General features: G+C 39.2%; 1 protein-coding gene across 3 annotated transcripts in view; it reads right to left on the reverse strand.

Annotated features, from left to right (window-relative positions):
* The window catches only part of chd3 (chromodomain helicase DNA binding protein 3), a 53,097-nt gene that overhangs the window by 11,960 nt on the left and 19,340 nt on the right, over positions 1 to 21,797 (reverse strand). For 2 of the 3 annotated variants that reach the window (XM_053629157.1, XM_053629155.1), the window contains exons 21-39: positions 21,611 to 21,728; positions 21,008 to 21,132; positions 20,372 to 20,603; positions 20,041 to 20,210; positions 19,691 to 19,868; positions 18,377 to 18,463; positions 18,124 to 18,209; positions 17,004 to 17,137; positions 16,715 to 16,859; positions 15,980 to 16,145; positions 14,703 to 14,857; positions 14,338 to 14,575; positions 12,366 to 12,512; positions 12,149 to 12,277; positions 11,473 to 11,581; positions 11,095 to 11,227; positions 9,448 to 9,643; positions 6,782 to 6,945; positions 6,573 to 6,696 (exon numbers count right to left, since the gene is read on the reverse strand). In XM_053629157.1, the coding sequence (XP_053485132.1) occupies positions 6,573 to 6,696; positions 6,782 to 6,945; positions 9,448 to 9,643; positions 11,095 to 11,227; positions 11,473 to 11,581; positions 12,149 to 12,277; positions 12,366 to 12,512; positions 14,338 to 14,575; positions 14,703 to 14,857; positions 15,980 to 16,145; positions 16,715 to 16,859; positions 17,004 to 17,137; positions 18,124 to 18,209; positions 18,377 to 18,463; positions 19,691 to 19,868; positions 20,041 to 20,210; positions 20,372 to 20,603; positions 21,008 to 21,132; positions 21,611 to 21,728 (2,836 nt within the window). The remainder of the gene's footprint in view (positions 1 to 6,572; positions 6,697 to 6,781; positions 6,946 to 9,447; positions 9,644 to 11,094; positions 11,228 to 11,472; positions 11,582 to 12,148; positions 12,278 to 12,365; positions 12,513 to 14,337; positions 14,576 to 14,702; positions 14,858 to 15,979; positions 16,146 to 16,714; positions 16,860 to 17,003; positions 17,138 to 18,123; positions 18,210 to 18,376; positions 18,464 to 19,690; positions 19,869 to 20,040; positions 20,211 to 20,371; positions 20,604 to 21,007; positions 21,133 to 21,610; positions 21,729 to 21,797) is intronic. The other variant, XM_053629156.1, reaches the window with a different exon arrangement.

Consider the following 21,797-nt stretch of genomic DNA (forward strand, 5'->3'; position numbering starts at 1 on the left):
CCCTAATATTTCTCTCTTCTTTTTTTTTATTTAGTCTTGTGTGTTTCAAGGCTCTCTTCTCTGCTAAGTTTACATCGGGGTCACCACAGTCGTCTCAATCAGGGCCTGAAGCACTCAAATGGGCCCCATGCGTGGCGTATTTTTAGCACAGTCAGGGGGCAGCGCAGAGCCCCATCTGCCTTTATACCCACCCCATTTAGAAAGGAGCACATTTTCTCCTGTTTCTCTTTTTCTTTTTTCCCTGCTCTCTTAAAAATATCCCTGGTCTGTGGAGAAAAAATGTTCCCTCGGCTGAGCAATTCCTGGGCAGTGGATCAGAGTAATGACATTTTCAGAAAAAGCTCCATTGCACTAAAAAACGGGGCTAGTGCATCTCCCACAAATACATAATAAGCAGTGCACAGGAACATGAGAACTCTTTTAGGTTCAAAATTTTCACTGGTTGCATTTGGGATTTTGAAACAAAAATACAAGCATAATCAATCACATTTGTTCTGTGGGTACTCTGAAAATGTTTACGCTGATACAAACTAAGATTTGAAGCAATAAACATAATTTACTGGCAGTGCTATCACAGAGATTTGGACCAGAGGAAAATGAAGAAAAATTATTTAGCCAAAGTTGCCCAGAGGCCTTTTCAAATCAAAATGCAACTGCTTCATTTAAAACTGTTAACAGATTTATATTTTGCAAAATAATGCAAAACAGACATTATAGTAAAGGACAGACGATTGGATATTGAAGGGGTTGCTACTCGTTTACATGTAGCCATTTCAAAAGGTTTCTATGCTCTATCCATGGTACATGTCTCTAAAAAAAGAAAAGAATATAGAATGTTTATACAACTAAAACTAACACAAAACTAAGTCTGACTCAACCTGTGATTATATTCAGCCGATACTGTCCAGCATACAGTATATCACACAGGCAACATTTTAAGCTATGCAATCATATAATAGGCAAAATAAAAGGAAATCGTAATACCTAACATGTAATAGAATTCACATTCACGTGTATTCAGATTCACATTTAAATTTAAAATCCCTTTTTTTTTTTTGGAGAGCTTAAATTTGCTTGAATCATACAGATACGTCATGCAAGCTTGGATATTTTAAGAAGTAGATATTGAAAGCATATATTCAAATGCATTGAAAAATATGCTGTGTATGACTATTGCTGACCTAGAGGACCAAGCTCACGTGTACGTTTAATGAGAGGAAACACTTAAATGCTACCCATATGCAACTGGTGCTAAACATTGGCACCTTGGGTAACGGTCAAGCTAATATTTTACTGTTGACTGTGTTGTCAAAACTAGACACAAGGATACAGAGTAACTAATATTATAACCTTAGGTTCATACACTCATAACGTGTGTAAATTGTTGAAACTTTCTCAACCAACTCAACTCTACTTTCTCAAGTGCTACAGGCGTTACATGATGGACATGATCAATGCTTAAACTGTTTGGCACCTGATCATCTGTGACAGGCGCTTACAGAGCCTTGCCCTAATTACAACATAATGCCTTTGGCTATGGAAATACGGCTGGCTATGCATCACCTTCCTCTGGTACTATGCTGCCACAGCGAAAAGTGAAGTGAGAAGCAGATACGGTTTCAGAGCCCGCTGGCAAGAAAAAGGTAAGCTCCTTCACTGTGTTGCAGTGTTAGACATAGAACCAGGTAGAACACTCATCTAATCAGTCCCATGGAAGAGGAAGAGCGATTGCCTTTAAGAGCTGTGCAACAGAGCAATGAAGTGCAAAGCTCAGTGAGGCTTAGGAGCCTACAGCATCCCTGCATACAGAGACAGACCCTGATGTACCTTCAATACTACACCTCCAAGCTTGAAGCCCACTTTGGTGGAGAGTATGGATAGCCTACCTCCACTCAAAAGCACACTAAAGTTGCAACCTAATTAAAATGCCATGCATTCTAGCTGCAATAGCAGATGCAACAACACAAAGGTTGGGATCTTTACCTCTGGTACAGATGCTGATAGTTTCACTAGTGGTACAGGCTGATGAAGACCTGCACATAAATCTGTGTGGCATGTAGCTGAATATAAAAGAGCTGACACAGTGTTTCCACAAACATACTGTATATGCTGCTATGGTGAAGATAGGCTGTATCCCTAACATGTGGCGCAGTTGCTCCTGGCCCTTAATGAAATAATGCCCATAAATCCAAGCACAATGGGTACAGAAATCCTACAGGAAACACTAAACAAGCAAAGGGAGATATAGCAGTGAAGTGCACTAGGTCACTGGAATTGTTAATGCAGATGAGAAGGCTCGTTAGCTGGCTCAAGCACTATTGCTGGAAGCCTGGTGCAGTGTGTTTGTGCCTGCTTCTAGTACCTGGATGGCATTAGATCAGGCATGTTCAGTCTTATCCGGAAAGGGCCGGTGTGGGTGCAGGTTTTCATTCCAGCCAAGCACAAGCCGTACCTGTGTATATTGAAAGCCAAACTCAACAGATTAAACAGGTGGAATCAGGTTTGGCTTCTCCTTGATTGAAATGAAAACCTGCACCCACACTGGCTCTTTGCAGTTCAGATTGGACACACCTGCACTAGATCATTTCCTCAATCCTTCTGACTGAAACACAAACTTGACATTTCATTGCAGCAGGGTACCTTGAGTCTCCCTTGTCTGCAATCACTAAAGAATTCTTGAGTTTGTTCAGTGAATGTTTCGATGAGTTGTATGGTTTGCCCAAATGTGCAGATGAATCATGCAGCTAACACTTCTACTGAAGGCACAGAAATGCTGGAAATCTCTAGCTTGGAACGAATGAATCTCAACAGGACATACTGAACTACGCATGCCAGATGTAATGCAAGTGGTGAACAAACATGATTAGTGGTAAAAACAGATCATCGAGGGATGTATTTCCACATCTCAGTTGCCGTGGGATACAGGAGACTTCTCTACTTTCACAACAGCAGACTGACATACACTTTCCTTTTGGTTAGTTTTGCACCCAGGGTGTTCACAAAGTGTGTGTGAGCCATCTTAGAGCCCCTGTGCATACTCCTTTAAATACAACAGGCAGATGGTCCCAACAGCAGGCATTTAGACAGACAAATGACCTGATCTCACATTTGGATGTGCTGGGATTAAAATCAAACATTAAGTCAACCAAAAATATTGACATAACAATATACCAATAAATATATCAACTGATCTCCTACAGAGGAGAATGTTGCCCAGGCCAACCCTGGCTCCAGTAAGGGCTCTCACAGTCAGCACTGTGTGGAAGTGACTGCTAGTTTTCTTTTTGCATTGGGGAGCACCATCAAGGGGTTTCTAAAGCCCATTGGATAAAGAGTACAATATCAACACCTTGAGTAATTGTCATCCTCAATAAAAAACAGCGTCAACACTTAAGTCATTTTCCTCCTCTGTAGCCTAAGGAACAGTATCAACACCTGTTCCGTGATACATGGTCTCCACTTGCCCTAGCAATCCATAATGAAAGGAAGTAAAACAGAAGGTTATGTATGTAACCATTGTTCTACAACTGAGTGGAGGACTGCCAAGTCACCTGGGAAACTGGGGTTGACAAGAATAGCCAGAGGACAAGCATGACATAGCAGAGGACTTTTGGGTTCATGGTCACAAGGTGATATTTGTTATTGGTACTCATCAAGGAAACGACTATACAGGAGTTCTTCCAAAGCAAACCATCCTGGATGTCCTCCATTAAGTCATAGAACCATAGTTACATATATTACACTTCCATTACCAAGGTTCACAAAATGGAAAAGTCACTTTCTTACAATAGTGTTTGAAAGGTTTGTTATACATTACATTCTTCTTGATCACTCTACCCTTATTTTGGTGCTTAGTTCCATGTTTTGCAGTGGCCCACTCAATATACTAGAGATCTACAGTACATGAGGACTAGATGAGGAAACAATGTTTTAAAAATGGTCAATATGCAAGTACTACAGTGTCAGTAATGCCAAAGTAATATGATCTAGAAGAAGTTTTTATCAATAATGACAGAGACAGCATTTCTTTTTGCTCATTGGCTAGCAGGAAAGATACTTTATCTAGCTAATCAGCTAACTACCATCTCACTGAAAAGTATATGCGCCTTCCTAGAACGTAAAAAAATTAATCGAATAATCTAGGACAGAAAGTGAAATGCTGATGGAGAGGTGTGGTGAGGAAAACTAGAATTCTTTCAGCACTGCTGAAACCAAAATGGGGAACCTATAATCATAAAAACAAACATAGTACAAGTTTGTTTAAATGCATGCCATATTAAAACAAAATCACTTGCCAGACACTTTGGCAGTTTTAATACAGATATTTTAAGGTCATAAGTCTTTTATGCACAGACTCTGTGCTCCTATATCCTAGACTTCATTCTTCAGTTTTATGGAATTCTTAAATACATTCCTAACCCCTGACCAACTGATTGTCAAAGTGACTGACAACATACTGTTGCAGTATAACTTACACTTTTTACAACATGCTTCCATAATTTGCAACAATAAAACTCTGAAAGCCATCAAAATATACTAGGAAGTACAGTGCTGTGGAAAAAGTATTTACCTCATCCTGATTTCTCCTGTTTTTGTGTATATCTCATACTAAATTGTTTCAGAAATTAAAACAAAATCTAAGATAAAACAAAGGCAACCTGAGTAAACATAAAATACAGTTTTTAAATAATAATCGTATTTATTAAAGCAAAGAAGTTATCCAATACCAACTGGGCCTGTGTGAAAATCTATTTGTCCCCATGGTTACTAATAACCCAAATCTATGAAACTGCATTCATAATGGTGTTCAGCTGGACTAAACACAACCAGGCCTGATTACTGCAAACCCTGTTCAATCAAATCAACACTTAAATATAACTTTTACAATAGCATGAAGTTGATTAAAAGGTCTTACGCAGTAACACACTATGCCAAAATTGAAAGAAATTCCAGAAATGATGAGGAAGAAGGTGATCGAAATACATCAGTCTGAGAAGGGTTACAAAGCTATTTGAAAGGCTCTGGGACTCTAAAGGACCACAGTGAGAGCCATTATCTCCTAATGCAAAAACTCATCACAGTAGTGAACCTTCCCAGAAGTGGCCAACCTTCCAAAATTCCTCCAAGAGCACAGCAACTACTCATCCAGCAAGTCATAAAAGAGCCAAGGACAACATCAAAGGACCTACAGGTCTGTTTTGCATCAGTAAAGGTCACTGTTCATGACTCCGCTATCAGAAAGACACTGGGCAAAAATGGCATCCATGGAAGAGTGGTAAGGAGAAAACCACTGCTAACCCAGAAGAACATTAAGGCTCGTCTAAATTTTGCCAAAACACACCTTGATGTAACTGTTTGAAAGACAGATGTCCCGTTACATCTGGTGTAAACCAAACACAGAATTCCACAAAAAGAACATCATACCTATGGTCAAGCATGGTGCTGGCAGTGTGATGGTGTGGGGATGCTTTGCTCCTTCAGGGCCTGGGCAACTTATTATATTAACTAATTGAGGGAAACATGAATTCTGCTCTATCAGAAAATCAGAATGTCTGGTCTTCAGTCCATAAGTTGAAACTCAAGCACAACTGGATTATGCAGCAAGACAATGATCCAAAGAATAGGAGTAAATCCTAGTTCTAGACGTAAGTGAAAGGCTGATCTCCAGTTATTGGAAGCTTTGGTTGCAGTGATTGCTGCTAAAGGTGGCACAAACAGATTTTAATTTTAAGGGGGTAATTAGATTTTCACATGGGTGTTGGATAACTTTTTTTGCTTGAATGAAAAAAAAAAATAAATAAATAAAAACTGTATTGTGTGTTTACTCAGGTTGCCTTTGTTTCATGTTGCATTTCGTTTGAATATCTGAAACTATTTAGTATGAGATATACACAAAAACAGAAGAAATCAGGAATACTTTCTCACAGCACTGTACATAAAACTAATGTGTGTGTGTGTGTGTGTGTGTGTGTGTGTTACTGTGCTTCTGTGTGTATTCAATGTATTCATCAAATATTGAGGGGAAACCACAAACACTCCACAGTTCTAAGGGCACAAGTACAGCAAAATACCATGTTCACTAATATTTCTTTAAATTAGTGAAATCCTCCTTCAAATTTCATTTCATTAAACAAACCGTAATCCTAAAACATCACTTACTGAACAGTCAAGGACTTTTACTGGTACAGTAGAAAGGATGGTCAGTAAAATAGTGGATTTTAATTGGCTGCAATAAGGCTTCTCATCTCTACATTTGAGCTTGTACGATTTCATCCTCAGAACATAATTCCAACCCAAACAAAAATATCACAGTAAATATAATAAAAGAGCTTTTATTTTCTTCTATTTTTAAGATATCATGACTAAGGTTGACTCTCTTTGCAGTTTAGTGATCTAATATGTAAAGTGGTTCTTTCTGTAAATCTTTCTTGTAGGTTTATAGAAGGTCAGGGCTGAAGAAAAAAACTCCAGCTCTGACCAACTTGAACTAGATCTAAAAGTGAAACCTCTGGTTAATGTTTCATCATAGACTTTGGAGAAGACCTTTGTATGAATGGAACAGCAGTGCTCACCTGATATGAACGAGCCTGGAGGCATCTGGCTATAGTTGGCCGCAGCCAGAGCCATGGCTGGTGGTGCTGGGGTGAACGGGGGACCGTAGTTCTGCGGAGTTGCATACGGTCCAGGTGGGATGGGCTGGACAGAAGGAAGACCATATTTGAATAGATTCGTTTAAAAATGATGGGTGAAGTTGGGTGTGTTCATGTGTGTGAGCATTTACCGGTGGTGTGTGTGTCTCATTGCCCTTGTTGGCCAGTCTGCTTAGGATGCTCCTCTCGGACATCTGCAGGCGTGCTGCGATTGGCGGGACTCTGGACAGTGTGGCGGGAAGCCGTGTTACATCAGCCTTCATATCGCTGAGAAGCTCCTCCAGTTGATTGAGAACTGCAATTAAACATGGCAGTTGTCCAACACATTAATCAGAAAAGTGTTGAAAGGTATGTCTATGTGACACTGAATTCAATTTTATATGTATAGTGCTTTTAACAGTTGACACTGTCACCAAGCAGCTTTACAGAATTCCAGATGTGGATTTAGATCCCTAACGAGCAAGCCAGAGGCGGCAGCAACAAGGAAGAACTCCCACCCTACAGTATCTAGGTCATATTATCCACAAAAGAAAGGGTGAGAGGTTTTTGGGGAGTGCAATCTTTAGACTATTATCTGAATAATACCTGAATTATCAAATGGTATCACTGAAGCGTAGGAAATCACCATTAGTCAATGCACAGTTTTATTCAAAATGTAAAGTTTAGTAGAAATGTCTACTGCTCATTTTGTTTTAAGACTCTGTATGTTTATATAATTATATTAAATACCTTACTGCAGTGATCAAGAATTCTGAGGGCAAAGATTATTACTTATGAAATCCAACCATCCATCCAACCATCCATCCATCTTCTGTACCACTTATCCTACACAGGGTCACGGGGAGCATGAAGCCTATCCCAGGGGACTTGGGGCACGAGGTGGGGGACACTCTGGACGGGGTGCCAACCCATCACAGGGCACAATCTGACACAGAATCACGCACCCTTTCACACACTGTGGACAACAGTGCACGTCTTTGGATTGGGGGAAAACCAGTAACGGGGGTGAACATGCAAACTCCATGCACACAGGGCAGAGGCAGGAATCAAACCCCCAACCTTGGAGGTCCGAGTCAAACATGCTAGCAGGTCAATTTATGACCATTTCAACTCCGACCCACTAATTGCTATGGTATAAAGAATTGAGCTTCGATTAACCAATTATAGTCATCTAGCTGCAACCCTCAGACCAAACCCCATCATTCAGAAAATGTATGAGGTAAACACACAATTATGTTTTGTTTTATTTACTCTTGTTAACTAGCTGAATATTTCACAAAACTATGCCTAGGCAAAAATATTTGAAGGACTTTTCTTTGAGTACACATAGGGGCCCAAAGACATGGCTCCTGATCCGCTTTGCCCAGTGTGGAGCTTATTATCATCTGTGAAAATAGAGAAAGCTAGCGGTATGGAGACAGTAGGAAAGAAGTAATGCTAATATTCTGATTTTCCCTGGTATTATCAACTGCTGCATCATGAACGATGACTTAGACACGGTTCACACTTGAATAACATGGAACATCTTATTTTCCATTCTGGCATGTTAGAAAATTCTTGTATATTCTTGACAGCTTGCATAAATACCATGACACTGCATTGTATGCAGTGTCAGTGTCATGTCATGTATTCTATTGTATGCTGCACAAGGCACTCAGGAAAGCAAAGTCCTCAAAACCCACCATGGAAAACATTTACAACCTAACCAAATAAGAAAAAATAATAATTATAATATTAGTAAATGTCCAATCAACACACACCCTAACCCATAGGCTACTACAATATATACAAGAAATGAGAAATGGCCTAAACAAACTGAACAAATTGTTACTTTGTGGTCTATTACATCCACAAAATAACTGTATATTGTATTTATATAGTTTGTTTGGATTGTTGAAATGTTCACTAATCAGGGTGCACATTGTTGTTGTCATTAAACAGAACATGCAGTCAAAGCAACGTTCAGGTATAGACCTGCTGTTCCATTTCACAGCACATGTAAGCAGTCCTAGAGCTGTTATGTCATGTAGACATAGCTGTTGTTTTAGTTCGATTTTTTATTCATGTAAATGCATCAACAGTACATGTCAAATATGTTGTTAGTTTGTATGTAGGGGTGTGTATGTGTGTACTGATGAAGCCTGATGACGCTGACACTGTTTCTGTTTGACGCTATTATTCAACGTCAATATTATAATGTTTCTTCCATGAAATGGAATAGGGTTTCATCTGGTTTTGTGGGTTATTTTTGGTAATCTGAAACTCCTAAAATGGCCAGCTCCTGGCCACTCCATTTATATAGCTCTGGAATTGCAACTTCTCATTATTTGAAAGATTTACAGTGGGTTTAGCTTTATACCCACTCTTCAGATTCCGCATGCTTGCTGAATCTTCTATGACAGATTTTGATGATCAAATCAGCTCAGAATTTATAAAACTTTTCCAGCAAAAAGCAGCGAGAGAAAAAGTGATGAGCCAAACGAAACAAGAGCCATAAGTGGCTTGTTTGTCTTTGTCGATTAAGATAGCAAACAGAGCTGTGGTTCTCAGAATATTTTTAGCTGAAAATGCCTTTTGTGGATGTGAGTGTTCTCATATTGTAGGGATGTTGTGAAATATGGCTTTCTTCCAGAAGCAATGTTTTTGTGGATATTCTCCAAGTGCAGCCACTTACAAACACACTGAAACAAAAAAAACAACAACTGCTGATTGAGTTTTAGGGATGTGTTTACAAATCACATGGCATAAAAACCTGTGCTGTACAGACGTTATGCACACACACAAATACTCTCCTCACCCTTGTGTAGGACGGCATTGGCAGGTTTGTTTCCCGCGAGAGACTCTTTGCTGAGGTGTTGGTGTGATTCTGCCAGACACTCCACCTCAGCAAAGCGTGCATTCAGGGCCATGGCCGGGTGAGTGGGGTCCTGTGTCATGTTAAGGTACGCCGCCCGACGCAGCTGCTCTTCAATCACCAACGCTTGCTCTAAAAGCTGAGAGAACAACAAAGACAAAGATGGAAAAAGAGGAGAAAGCATAGAGTGAGAGAGACAGTGTTGAGCAAAACATTAAACATTCTATTCAAAAGAGGAGAATAAGTGGCGGAGAATAAGAAGAGTGAAAAAAAAGAAAAGTAAATAATAAAATTATGTAAAGATTGAAACAGTGAAATAGAAGGAGATAAGACGGAGCATGTAATAAATGGGAATAAAAGGCAAAAAAAATTCCAAGGCAGGCAACAAAAAAAGAGAAAAAGATTCATTTATACACATAGAGTTAGGGGGAAAAGCAAAAAGCAAAAGTGGGATTGTAGCCAGGAAATATATATTATATATATTTGAACCTCCAGGATGAAGCTGACAGAGAAGAATTGAAATGGAAAAAAAATTCTCTTTAAGTGAGATTTATAAGGAAACTTAAGCAGATAATAAGTACATTATGCAATAACTATAAGGATCACACTTGCCATTGCATTTTGCATTATACAAGCAAGAGAGAGACAGAGAGAAAGGTCGAGAAAAAAGAAAGAATGAGGATGTAGAGAACGGGATATGAAACATGTAATGGAGCAAAACAGCGGAAAAAAAAAAGAGAGCTTGCGTTGCACAACAGTTTGTGTCAGCATGTTGCGTGTGCATGTGTCATCACACTTTATGATAAGGAATTAATTCAATTCTCAAATAAACCAAAAATATTTACAGAATGACTACTGTTAGAGTAAATGAGGTACAGGGTATTAGGGTCATTTTAGAGTAAGAAATATCCTCATAAGGACAGTAAGTAACGTGTACAGTCGAGTGACTAATTAAAAGCTGTTATGCTGTAGAAGGCTTTGTGCTGGCTTGATTTGGGTCCACCTGACACCTTAGAGGGAATCTCTGTTAAACATCCTAGCATTGTGTCTCAAATATGTACGTACTATTCTAGACTGCTACTGAGTACTAACACTAACCGATTTTCTGATTAGAGTTAGTGTTCGAATTTTAAAAACCTCTCATGTAGCCTTCCAACCTACCAAAAGTTTTTTTATTATTATATATATATATATATATATATTTTTTAATAAACCAATCTTCTGTATTTTCTAGATTAGTTCTGGTACCCCTGTGCTGCTATGGCCTTTACAGTCACCAGATCTCATCCCAATATTTTTGGGAGATTCTGGACTGATGAGTCAGACAGCACTCACCACCACCAATGTATAGTTCCAGTTACTTCTCTCTGTGCCAAGGCGCATTGAAGCTATTCTTGCATGAGCCTTACTAAGACACTTCATGTTTCTTCCTTGAATTTCTCACCCATCTCTATGTGTGTGGTTATGAAGAGTCATGCTTACTCATCATAATGTAACCAAAATAACATGCTGACGTTCAAGTATATTGCAGTGACTGACATAATGTTGACTGGCAAACTTTTCTGAACACTAGCAAAGCTTTATGTTCACCTTAAACCTCCTGGCCAGGAACTTGTTCTTCATCTCCAGGAAGTTGCCCTTGTTGGCTTGGGACTTGAACGGCTCATTGACGATGGCAAACTGGGGGTCGTTCTGAATGTCCTGCCATCTAGCATAGCCATGACTGTTACGAGTCAAGGGTTAAGATTTAAACCTGATTCTGATGGGCATAATATATGCTCTGAATCTGAGCGATCAATATTCCGATGACATCTACACAGCTACATAATTATATTCTCCCACATTAAAAGCCATTACGTTTAGTTAAACATGGCTCCATGTGACAGAAATGTAGATGACATATGGTTAATGAACTGATTTTAAGGCTATGTCTCTAGGTCAGTGATACCCAACCATCTGCAAGGATACAGTACGATTCCGGCCAGCAGCCAGAAGTCATGCCGCCGATGCCAGATCTCATTCATCTTCCCAGATGAGATTGCTGCTCGCTCCTCATTCTGCCACAGCGTGTGCAACTCTACAAACAGGCCAACAGATATACGATGAGAAAATGTATGTAATACTATACTGAAATGAGAAAAAATATCCAAAGTGAACCACACAGCTGCACATTACCACTGATTTTTTTTTTTCAGTGCAACCACTGATAAACTTTCCATCCTTATAAACCTGCCTATGCTTATTTTGTCAGAATATGTGCAGCTCCACTCCAAACTGTATTGACACTGAGCCAGTGTTTGTGTAAAATGTTTTGCCAGCACTGGGGCACTGTGTATAAAAGCTCATGCTGCGCTCAGGTTCTCCAAATCATCTCAGCGTTAAATCTTAACCAACACAGAATGGACTCTTAACAGTGTGTGCTTAGATGCTTGGAGCAAAAGTCACAGCAGAGCTGCACATCTACAAAAATATTTACAGAATACAGAATGGTCTTATCTGTGCAAAGTCCTACTCGTGTACACAACAGTTTGTCTAAGCAGTCAAACCTGCCACACGTCTGTGTTAACAAGATTTGCCCTGCTGAAGAAGATTTAAAATTAGGAGCAGTGGATAATAAACTTGTGCAGTAAACTCTGGTTTCTACCTGTAAATCCTCCATCTGCAATGTTGAACATGAACCGTGGACGCTCAGTTGGTTTGCCATTCCCCTTGGCTGTTTCCTCCTTCTGCCCTTTGACCTCTTTCCCAGCATCCTTTTCCATCTTGCCCTCATCTGCAGCCAGATAGTAATATAAATGATAGTTTTATAACAGGGAGGTCAAAAATGGTAATGATAAGAGACAGAACTCTCCAGCATTCACCGGTCTTAACATCCTGCACTTGGCCTTCTGCTTTCTCCTTCTTTTCTGCTGATTCTGGGGCAACAGGTGTCTCCTCGATTTTTTCTTTCTCTTCCATGACTTTTTCACCTGTTCCTCCCTTTTCACTCTTCTCCGCTTTCTCTGCTGCTGTAACAACAATTAGAATGACAACTACTTTTGGCATACAGCTCTGACATCCAATCAGTTTCCTTAAAGGAATATTCTATCTAATGCATCTACAGTGAAGACCATAGAATAGACAATTTCAACACGTTGGCCTGTACTGAAAACTGAAAAGTATCCTTGTTTACTTATAAGGAAAATATTGGGACAGTTGTTGGACTCCAATAAACATTTATGCAAGGTTTTTTTTTTCTCCAAGAATGTGTTCTGGGCTGGATCATCCAATGGGCATTATGGGCATGGGCCCAGGGGCCCTTGCACACATGGGGCCCAAGTGAGGGGAAGAAAAAAAATAGTTTCTTTTCTTTTCTTCATTTCCGAAAACAGGGGGCAATGTCTGGTTGGGCCACACAATATTAAAAAAGACACACGCTACTTAAAAAAAAGTAGCTTTTCGACCCAAGTTTGAATCCGCCTTTTGCTGGACTCACTCTTCTCCCTTTTCCCCTCACATATCAAATCGGAAAGGTGTTTATTTTCAATAAAAATGAGGAAAATATTTGAAAAGTGGAGATAAAGTGCCTAAAGACTGATTAATAATAAAGTGTTTATCGATTAGGGGTAGGTGTAGGGAGGACTTTATTTTCCCAATAAGGTGGCATCCATTTAAGAATTTTAATACATAGTCATTTACACTCTATGTTATTACTGCATCCTGTTAATGTACAACAATACTGAGGTGCAAATAGAATCTGCCACTATTTATTAGTATAAATAGCATCTAACAACTGTTTGCACTTATTGCAAAGAACGGCTACTTTTATATAGTGCAAATATAATATATTGCTATGTTAATATAGCATATCGCTAAGAAAATGCTGCTATTGTAACTTAGTGTAAATAGAACATATCGCTATTTTCACTTGGTGTAAATAGCCGCTGCCTTCAGATAATGACACCATGTATAATCAATAAAAAGCATGCTGATATTTTTAAAATCTAAACAGAATGATATAATTGGTCAAGTGCAAGGGGGGCCTACAAGACAATTGTGCCCAGGGGCCTTTGAATTCTTAGTCCGGGCTTGAATGTGTTCATGGATTTTCAAACATATTCAGAAATTACACTTTAAAATATATACCCATATATTTACTTGAGTTTATCTTTTGAATTTTTATTTCTACTCTCGACATTTCTAAATAATACATCACTAAATTTCTCTATAATCATATACTTGTAAAGTCATGAGGTGACTTTTTAGCATTAGAGAGCTCCAAGGAATTGAACAAAATTCCTGCAAATCTAACCTTTAACGGATGTGACAGTAAGAATGAGAACTAAGTCAGCTGGTATTGTGACAGCTAGCTATTAGCAAATAGTTTGTGTTGTCAGAGTTATCGTGTGAGCTACTGAGAGTTTAGGAATAAAACTGTTGTTCCTTGGTTACAGGGGAACTAATTTTCCATCAGTTACTAAAATCAGTGTGTGGTCTTTTTCTTTTGTGAACCTTTCTTGTACTTTTACTTTCCTACTTTAAGTAATTTTAAGAGTGTTTACATTTACCAGGGAATTTATTAAGATGAATAACTACATTTCTAATTGTGAAAGGAATTTGGGGTTTTTTTTTTTTACCACCACTGGTGACTTGTTTTTAACTGAACAACTGCCCTTAGTCTTCCATTATATGTGGGCTTTGAGTAAAAGTTTTTTTTTTCTCAGTACAGGCAAATGTGTTAAAATTCTTGTTCACATGTGATGGATAGAGATTTTTAATTATTTTTTTAAACTAGAGTATTCTTTTATTGATACCATGCAGTGTGGTTTTAATGCACATGGCAACTCAGTCTACCTTGCTTCTCATCTTTGACTGCAGGGAGTTCTGATGAGGATTCTTCCTTCATTTTTTCAATACTAGCCTCTTTCTTAGGGTTCTCCTCCTCTCCACCCTTCTCTTTCCCACACTTTGACTTTGGTGAGGGTGGCATGGTGTCGGAAGCTTCTTTTGATTTGGAGTCTCCTGCACTTGCTCCTGTGACTCCTTCGGATGGCTCTGGCTTTTCACTGGGTGCAGTATCTTTTTCAGTCTCCTATAGTGAGAGACAGAAAGAGAACATATCTCACAATGCTAAATACACACACATGCACAGACACACAAAACCACAAGGGCAACCAGTCCTTCACTCCTATACTTATTTACACACCCACACACTTTACCTCTTTAGATTCTGTACTGTCTGGGTTTTCTCCTTCTTTCCCCTCGCTCCCCTTCTCCTTCTCTTTCTCTTTCTCTGCATCAGTCAGGCTCTCTCCCTCTTCTCGTTCTCCCTCCTTTCCAATCTTTTCTGGTTTCTCAGGTGGAGAGGGTGTGGCTACAAAGGCACAAACCAAAATCTTGTCATGGGTCTTCAAGTGTCTGATTTTGTATGCACGGTCATCATGTTTATATGCAGGTCATGTTTGGGCATACAGGCCTCTCTGAAACTACTGGAAATGGCAAGGCCAATTCATTAGCTTTTGCTGTAGACTAAAGACATTTGGGTTTGCTTTTGTGCAATGCCTCTGATTGATTTCCCCTCTTTTCTCAGCTTCAAAGCGGCTTGCTTTTCTTCAAAAGGTTTTGATGTTGGCTTATCCTTTTTAACAACAAATGCAGTCTTCACAGGTGATACTGAAGGCTAAAACTAAGAGCAGATGTTCAGAGCTTACTTATTGTTTAAACAATCAGGACTAACAGGACACACCTGGGTAACAAGAAACACCTGTCAGTCACATGTACCAATATTTTTGCTCGCCTAAAAATTGGGTGGTCTGATACAAAAGGTTTTATGTTTTATGTTGTTTAACACATCTAGATGTAAATACCAGGAAATAAAAGCTGAAATCTTAAACTCTCGTCTCATAGCCACATTTTGATCTCAAACCCAAGTGTCTTTGGTGTACAGCACAAACAAATGAGTTGGCCTTGCTGTCCTAATAGTTTCGGAGGGGACTGTATGTGCTTTCCATGGGTAGGTTTATGAGTTACTAGGGCTGCACAAAATATCATCTGTTAATCACTATCAGAATATTGGCCTTTATAATGATGACAAAAGTGCACAGGCTATCCAGCTGTCCAATCTGAAAGAGCCAAAATAAAAAAAGGCTTTCTATAATTTGCTGAAATGTAACCATATATAATAAGCAAGAACAGTCTGGACATCATATCACAAATGAATAGCATACAGTTCAGTGCTGGATTTGCTCATTACAGTCTCACTCTACCCTCTTGTGGACAAATACTACAACTGTACTTTTGTGTTTAGGTGTGACTGTGAGAGTTTTTCTACTGATTAAGAATTTCCATCTGAATTGCTAGTGACAGTGTATGTGCGTGATGGTATGCTGTATGTGTGCATGTATTTGTCTGTAAGCACTACACATGGACATGGACGTATTTCTTATGCGTGCGTGTGTGTGTGTGTGTGTGTGTGTGTGTGTGTGTGTGTGTGTACCTGGCTTTGAAGTGCAGGGTGTGTTGTTGCAGCTCTGTTCTGGAGTGGGTGTAGCTGTTTTAATGGCAGGTGAGGAAGCTCTTGAGGATTTCTTGGAGTCCCCAGTGACTTCAGGCTTCAGCTCAGGCATACTCCATTTTCCATTAATGTGTTCAAATTCCTGAACCTGCACACACCAGCACAGGAAGCACCTCTGTCTTTAACATTTCTGGAAATTCCATTATTTGGCTAGACGTCTCAGCTGTTTCACTGTTTGTTTTCCACATATTTCTTACTGCCTTTTTTTTTTTTCATAGAAGCATAGAAGCAAAAAAAAAAAAAAGATTTCAGCTATTGCTAGCCATAAATGTAGCACTGCACAACAGTGACTAAAATGATAATCACAAGTGTTTTGCTTACCATTGAAATCATGGTTATTTATCATAATTACTGAATTTTAGCATTTTTAATCAATAGAAAATAGGATACTATTTCATATTGTACATTAAGAGTCTATATTACTGTGTACAAAATAAGCCTGTGCCTTAATAACATCGAATGAGTCATTTTAAAATGCTATATATAAACTTATAAACTATGTATAAACATCTATTAATCCATGCACGCAAACAAGTAATATGATTAACATTGCTTTCCTTAATGGCACAGTATATCATTTCACAGTAATTCATTGAATTCTCCTAATATAGGTCCTAATATGGGAAATATAATTGATCCTAAATAAACAAGATGGACCTTTTTTTTCACCAGGCTCATGACTCCGATGCGGGTCAGCACAGGTTGCCTGCACAGACCTTCCCTGGGCACGCCATCGGCAAATGTCTCTGAGCCATCAGCTACCGGCTCACACAAATGCCTCATGAAGAGAGAAACATATGCCCTGCAGACAGAGGGAAAGAGAGTGAGGGAGCACATACAGAAATGAGCAATTACTCATGTATGCACTATTCTTCTTCATCTTCCAGTCATTTCTTTGTGTTTCCATTCAGTTTTGCTTGAATTGCTGCTCATCAATGTTTCTTACTTGAACTCCTTCTCGCTTTTGCCTCGCAGGTCTCGTACCAGCCACTGGCAGGAGAAAGCATCCTGAGAAGGCATACCCCATCTCATCACCGCATTCAGGAAGGCTTTCCTCTGACGCGTGTTAAAGCCCAATACCTATACACACACAGGCAAACACACACACTAAACAAATCGTTCTGCAGTTTATCAGTGTTTTTTTTTTTTAAGTTCATTACCCAAACATGGGGTAAATTATTGTTAAAAAAAACTTAACTAGTAAAAGTCTCAAATGTATAAAGCTTCTAATAATTATTCTTAAAAATAGTTTAGAACCTACCTGAGCATAGTCAGGATAGGAAAATAATGTGCACCCACAAATGTCTTTATGAGCTCTGCATTATTAATCGCAGTAACAGGTGTGGAACATTGTGGGCACATTTACCTTTCTGTCTCAGTGCTGCCTCATTTCTGTACTATTAACAGACACTCCTAAATACTTGTCCATTTAAGAGTAAGGCTAAAAAATGTTTAGTACGTTGCTCTTATTTCGTGTACAAGATGGCGGTGCGCACGGCTACAGCGGCCTCTTCGGGACACAAAACTGTTCACCGCATTTTATATATTTTTCCTATTTATGTGAATTGTTTAATTTTGTGTGATTCTGTGTACCTTATGGTATTACTGTCTGTATTTATTGTCCATATATACTGTTCAGTCCTCATCAATGTCTACTACATGTTGCACATTAGTTTCCTGAAGGACCTGTGTTTCGTTTTTATCCATTGCCATGCGATGTGCTAAAAATAAAGCTGATTTTGTCTTTATTCTTAGGCCTAATTGTAGGAATAAGTTTCTGATTTTCTGAATTCTTAGCCACTTTAGACCAAGATTTTACTCACATTAAGCTCACATTAGATTATACACACATAAAGCAAGAGTTGTTGTGTATATTGGCTCCTCAAGCTCATCAAGTGATCACAGTCAAAAATAGCCAAAACATAATAACAGTCTGATGTTCGCTGAAGTTGAATTTTAGAGTTGCGTAATCATGTGAAATTATACACAAAGGCCCTTCAGTGGCAGGTCAGGAACTCGACATAACAGCTGCAACCAATGTGTTTAAAAAGAGCAGACACTTTTACCTCAAGGTTGCCACCCACTCGAGCCAACAGAGGAGGCAGTGGTTTATCCTTTTCATTTCTGATCTGCCTCCGAGACTGCCTTCGACCTGCAAGAGGAAGCGACAGTTACCAAAAGTCTGTTCAAAGCATTACTGTGCGTTTATTTATAATATCAACAGCACACACTGCAAGGACCATCGCTGTTCACATCAAAGCCTCTGTCTGTTCACTCAGTCCTTCTATAGGAGTCTGTGCACATGCTTGCTTTCCTCACCTTCTGGCCTCTCATCAAAGTCCTCATCCTCCTCCTCAGATCCCACAGAGTATTCGGACTGGTTGTCTGAGATATCAGCATGCCACTCTGAAACCGCAGACAGCAGGGTCAGCCACACATTTACACATACACGTCCAACAGCCTGCCTGCTCTCACTTTATATGAGGTCTAGCTAGCAGCTCAGGTAATACAGCACCCTGGACTCAGAGCTATTTAATCGCCAAACATGGTAAATTAAAATAAAATTAATACTTGTACTTTTACTCAATTACATTTCCACAGAGAAAGACATAGATTTACCTGTTTACATTTTCATTTAGATCTTTAAAGAACTCTTTATACATGTCAAAGTATATGAATGAAATATTTGTCTTTTCTTTTATTTGGCAAATTGTGTTTCTGTGCATTCTAAATGTATTTGTTAAAGATGTAAATCAAGTGATATTACTTATGGAAAGCTTATTATGGATTAAAACAAGTGAGAGTGATTTTTTGGATTTTATCCAATTTCATATGAATGAAGTTAGAAAGAAAAGATATGAACACAAACCCCATAATTTAGAAATACTTCACTTTCAGTTAAGTCTTAATCTTCTGTTTTTAACTGAGTAATACAATACCATACTCTCACTTCAGTATAGTTTTTCTGTCATTTCCGGCCTGTTCAGGTACTAACAGCAGTTTCTAATGCCTACAAAGCCAGTAATGTAAAAAACACACACACAACTAAACACACACGTTTAAAACAACAAAATATGTCACAAATCTATCAAAATACTAAATACTATAGCAGATGTATTGGACCAATAACAAAACATACCTATACTTGGTTATTGTTGTGAAACCTTTGAAAAATACTGACTGGAATCATTCATTTAAGCCAGCTACTGCAAATCTTGGCAGTCTTGGGCCTAAGGAAAAATTCTGGGTAAAAGCTGAGAGTAAGGCCTTCAGTATGTGTTGGAAGGACACATCAATGGCGTTAATTCAACAAAAGGGTAAAGGCAAAAATACTACTCTCAGTTTGAGGTCTTGATAAAGTTCCTGCGTAGCTAACATGGTAAATCATTACGCCGAGGTAACGGTATCAAGACTCTTCTCTGTTCTGGCACCTAGGTTGTGGAATGAACTCCCCCTAGATGTCCAAACAGCTGAGTCACTGGCAGTCTTCAAACGATGTCCAAAGACCTACCTCTTCTAGAAGTACTTAAATTAGTACTTTAATTAAAAAAAACAATGGCTGAAGAAAACCTTCCAGGGTTTGGGACTGGTCAATTGTATACTGAGGTGTGTATGTCCTATATGCAGAGGTACCTTGATCCTCCTGTGCAGCATCATTGTAGTTGACCTGTTTGCGGACTCTCTTGCCCTTGCCCAGGTTGCGGGCCAGATCCTCCTGCTGCTGCTCATAATGGTGCCGGAGAAGCTTCTCCCAGTAATCTGGGTCTACATTCTCCTCCTGCTTAATGATCTCTCTCTCAATCTCTTCAATCTGCAAAAACACATGCACATATACACACACATACACACATACACACATACATAATAGGATAAGAAACCTAGAAATCAATCTTGACTGGTATTATAACTTTCCATTCTTATTGGCTACTTCACTCCTTTTTAGTGTTTCTTCGACATTCTTTTCTTCCCTTCACCTCTCTCACCTTGTCATCCTCTCGGACTGTGTACTGGGCTACTTTGAAGGAGCTGAGGTACTCATTCATATTCTGCATGTCCGTGTCATCAGTGGCATCCTGACTCCGGTCCAGCAGACGTTCAATGGCGGCATTATCATAGTGAATTACGCTACTGTCATCGTCCTTATTGTCTCCCGCTGGACACACACACACACATATGCATACACACACACAAGGACACAATTTTGGGAATGATGTGCAGTCAATACAAGAATGTAGTGTGCATCTCAAAAAATGTCCTTCCATTTCATTCACAAATTTGTTTATCCATCCATATATTAATTCTTTACACTCTCACCTTCAGTTTCATCCTTGAAAAGCTCCTCGGTCCCGAACTTGAGGATGTCATCCAGCTCCTGTTTGGACATGGAGCCAGCTTTGGAGCCCAGCCCTGGCCGAACCACCAGGTGGGTCAGCATCATCTTACGCTTGGCTACCTGGGTAATCCGTTCTTCAACAGACGCACGGGTCACAAACCGATAGATCATCACCTTATTTGCCTGACCAATCCTATGGGCCCGACTGAAGGCCTAAGCGAGAGAGAGAAAGAGAGAGAGAGAGAGAGAGACATTTAGACAGAGGGACAGATGGAAAGAGAGAGAGAGAGAGAGAGAGAGAGACATGTAGACAGAGGGACAGATGGAAAAAGGGAGAGAGAGACATGTAAACACAGGGACAGGTGGATGTAAATAGATGAGTTGGTTCTTCACTCTGACATGGTATGATTAGTTGTCAGAGCTGTCAAACGTTCAAATACAACACATAATCCAGTCATATACTGTATACCTGTATATGTCTCTTTAAATGCCAAAGCATCATAACTTAGTAAAGTCCAGTTAGGGATATTAGCTAATCTGTCTCTTCTTGCCTGTGTGTGTGTGTATGTGTGTGTGTGTGTGTATATTCACATGTGTGCATGTGTACTTATACCTACCTGAATGTCATTGTGAGGGTTCCAGTCAGAGTCAAAGATAATGACAGTGTCTGCAGTTGCCAGATTGATTCCCAATCCCCCTGCCCTTGTAGACAGAAGGAAACAGAACTGAACTGCACCTGGAGCTGAAATTAAGAGAAAAATCGTAGATATTAAATTTATGTTGTACTATACCTGGATCAGACAGGCAGTAGGAGAGGGTTATGGTAATAATAAATTCTTACATTAGGATTCTGCATCGATGAAAGAAATGAGATATGACGTTCAAATAGACTTAAAAAATGTTCACTGTATCAAAGAATTATAATAGCTTTCAAACTTTAATTACTACGATGAGCGAAAGTTATAGACTATTAATAGCAGTTTTTAAAAAAGCTTTTAAAACAGCAAGTGATGAAACCAGAAATGCCTCAACATACGTAAAGGACTTTCATATGCTTTTATATAATCCCTAGATAGGGTTGATGCAGATTTCATGATACTGGCCTGACCTTTATTCTTTGGTTAGACTGGGATTATGATTTAGTCTATAGTTACATTAAAACATGGTTCTCAATACAGAAAACCAGTCATAAACAGAGGATGCATTAGAGAAATTCTCACCATTAAATCTGTCTATGGCTTCCTGTCGCAGTGCTCCAGTGATTCCCCCATCAATGCGCTCATACTTATAACCCTCATAGTCCAGGAAATCCTCCAGCAAATCCAGCATCTTAGTCATCTATTGTGAACATGACCATTAAAATGAGAGAGATGATGCTCCTGCTCTGTGTACACTACTGTGTGTGTG

Source organism: Ictalurus furcatus, chromosome 7 (assembly GCF_023375685.1).
Source record: "Ictalurus furcatus strain D&B chromosome 7, Billie_1.0, whole genome shotgun sequence".
NCBI lineage: Eukaryota > Metazoa > Chordata > Actinopteri > Siluriformes > Ictaluridae > Ictalurus > Ictalurus furcatus.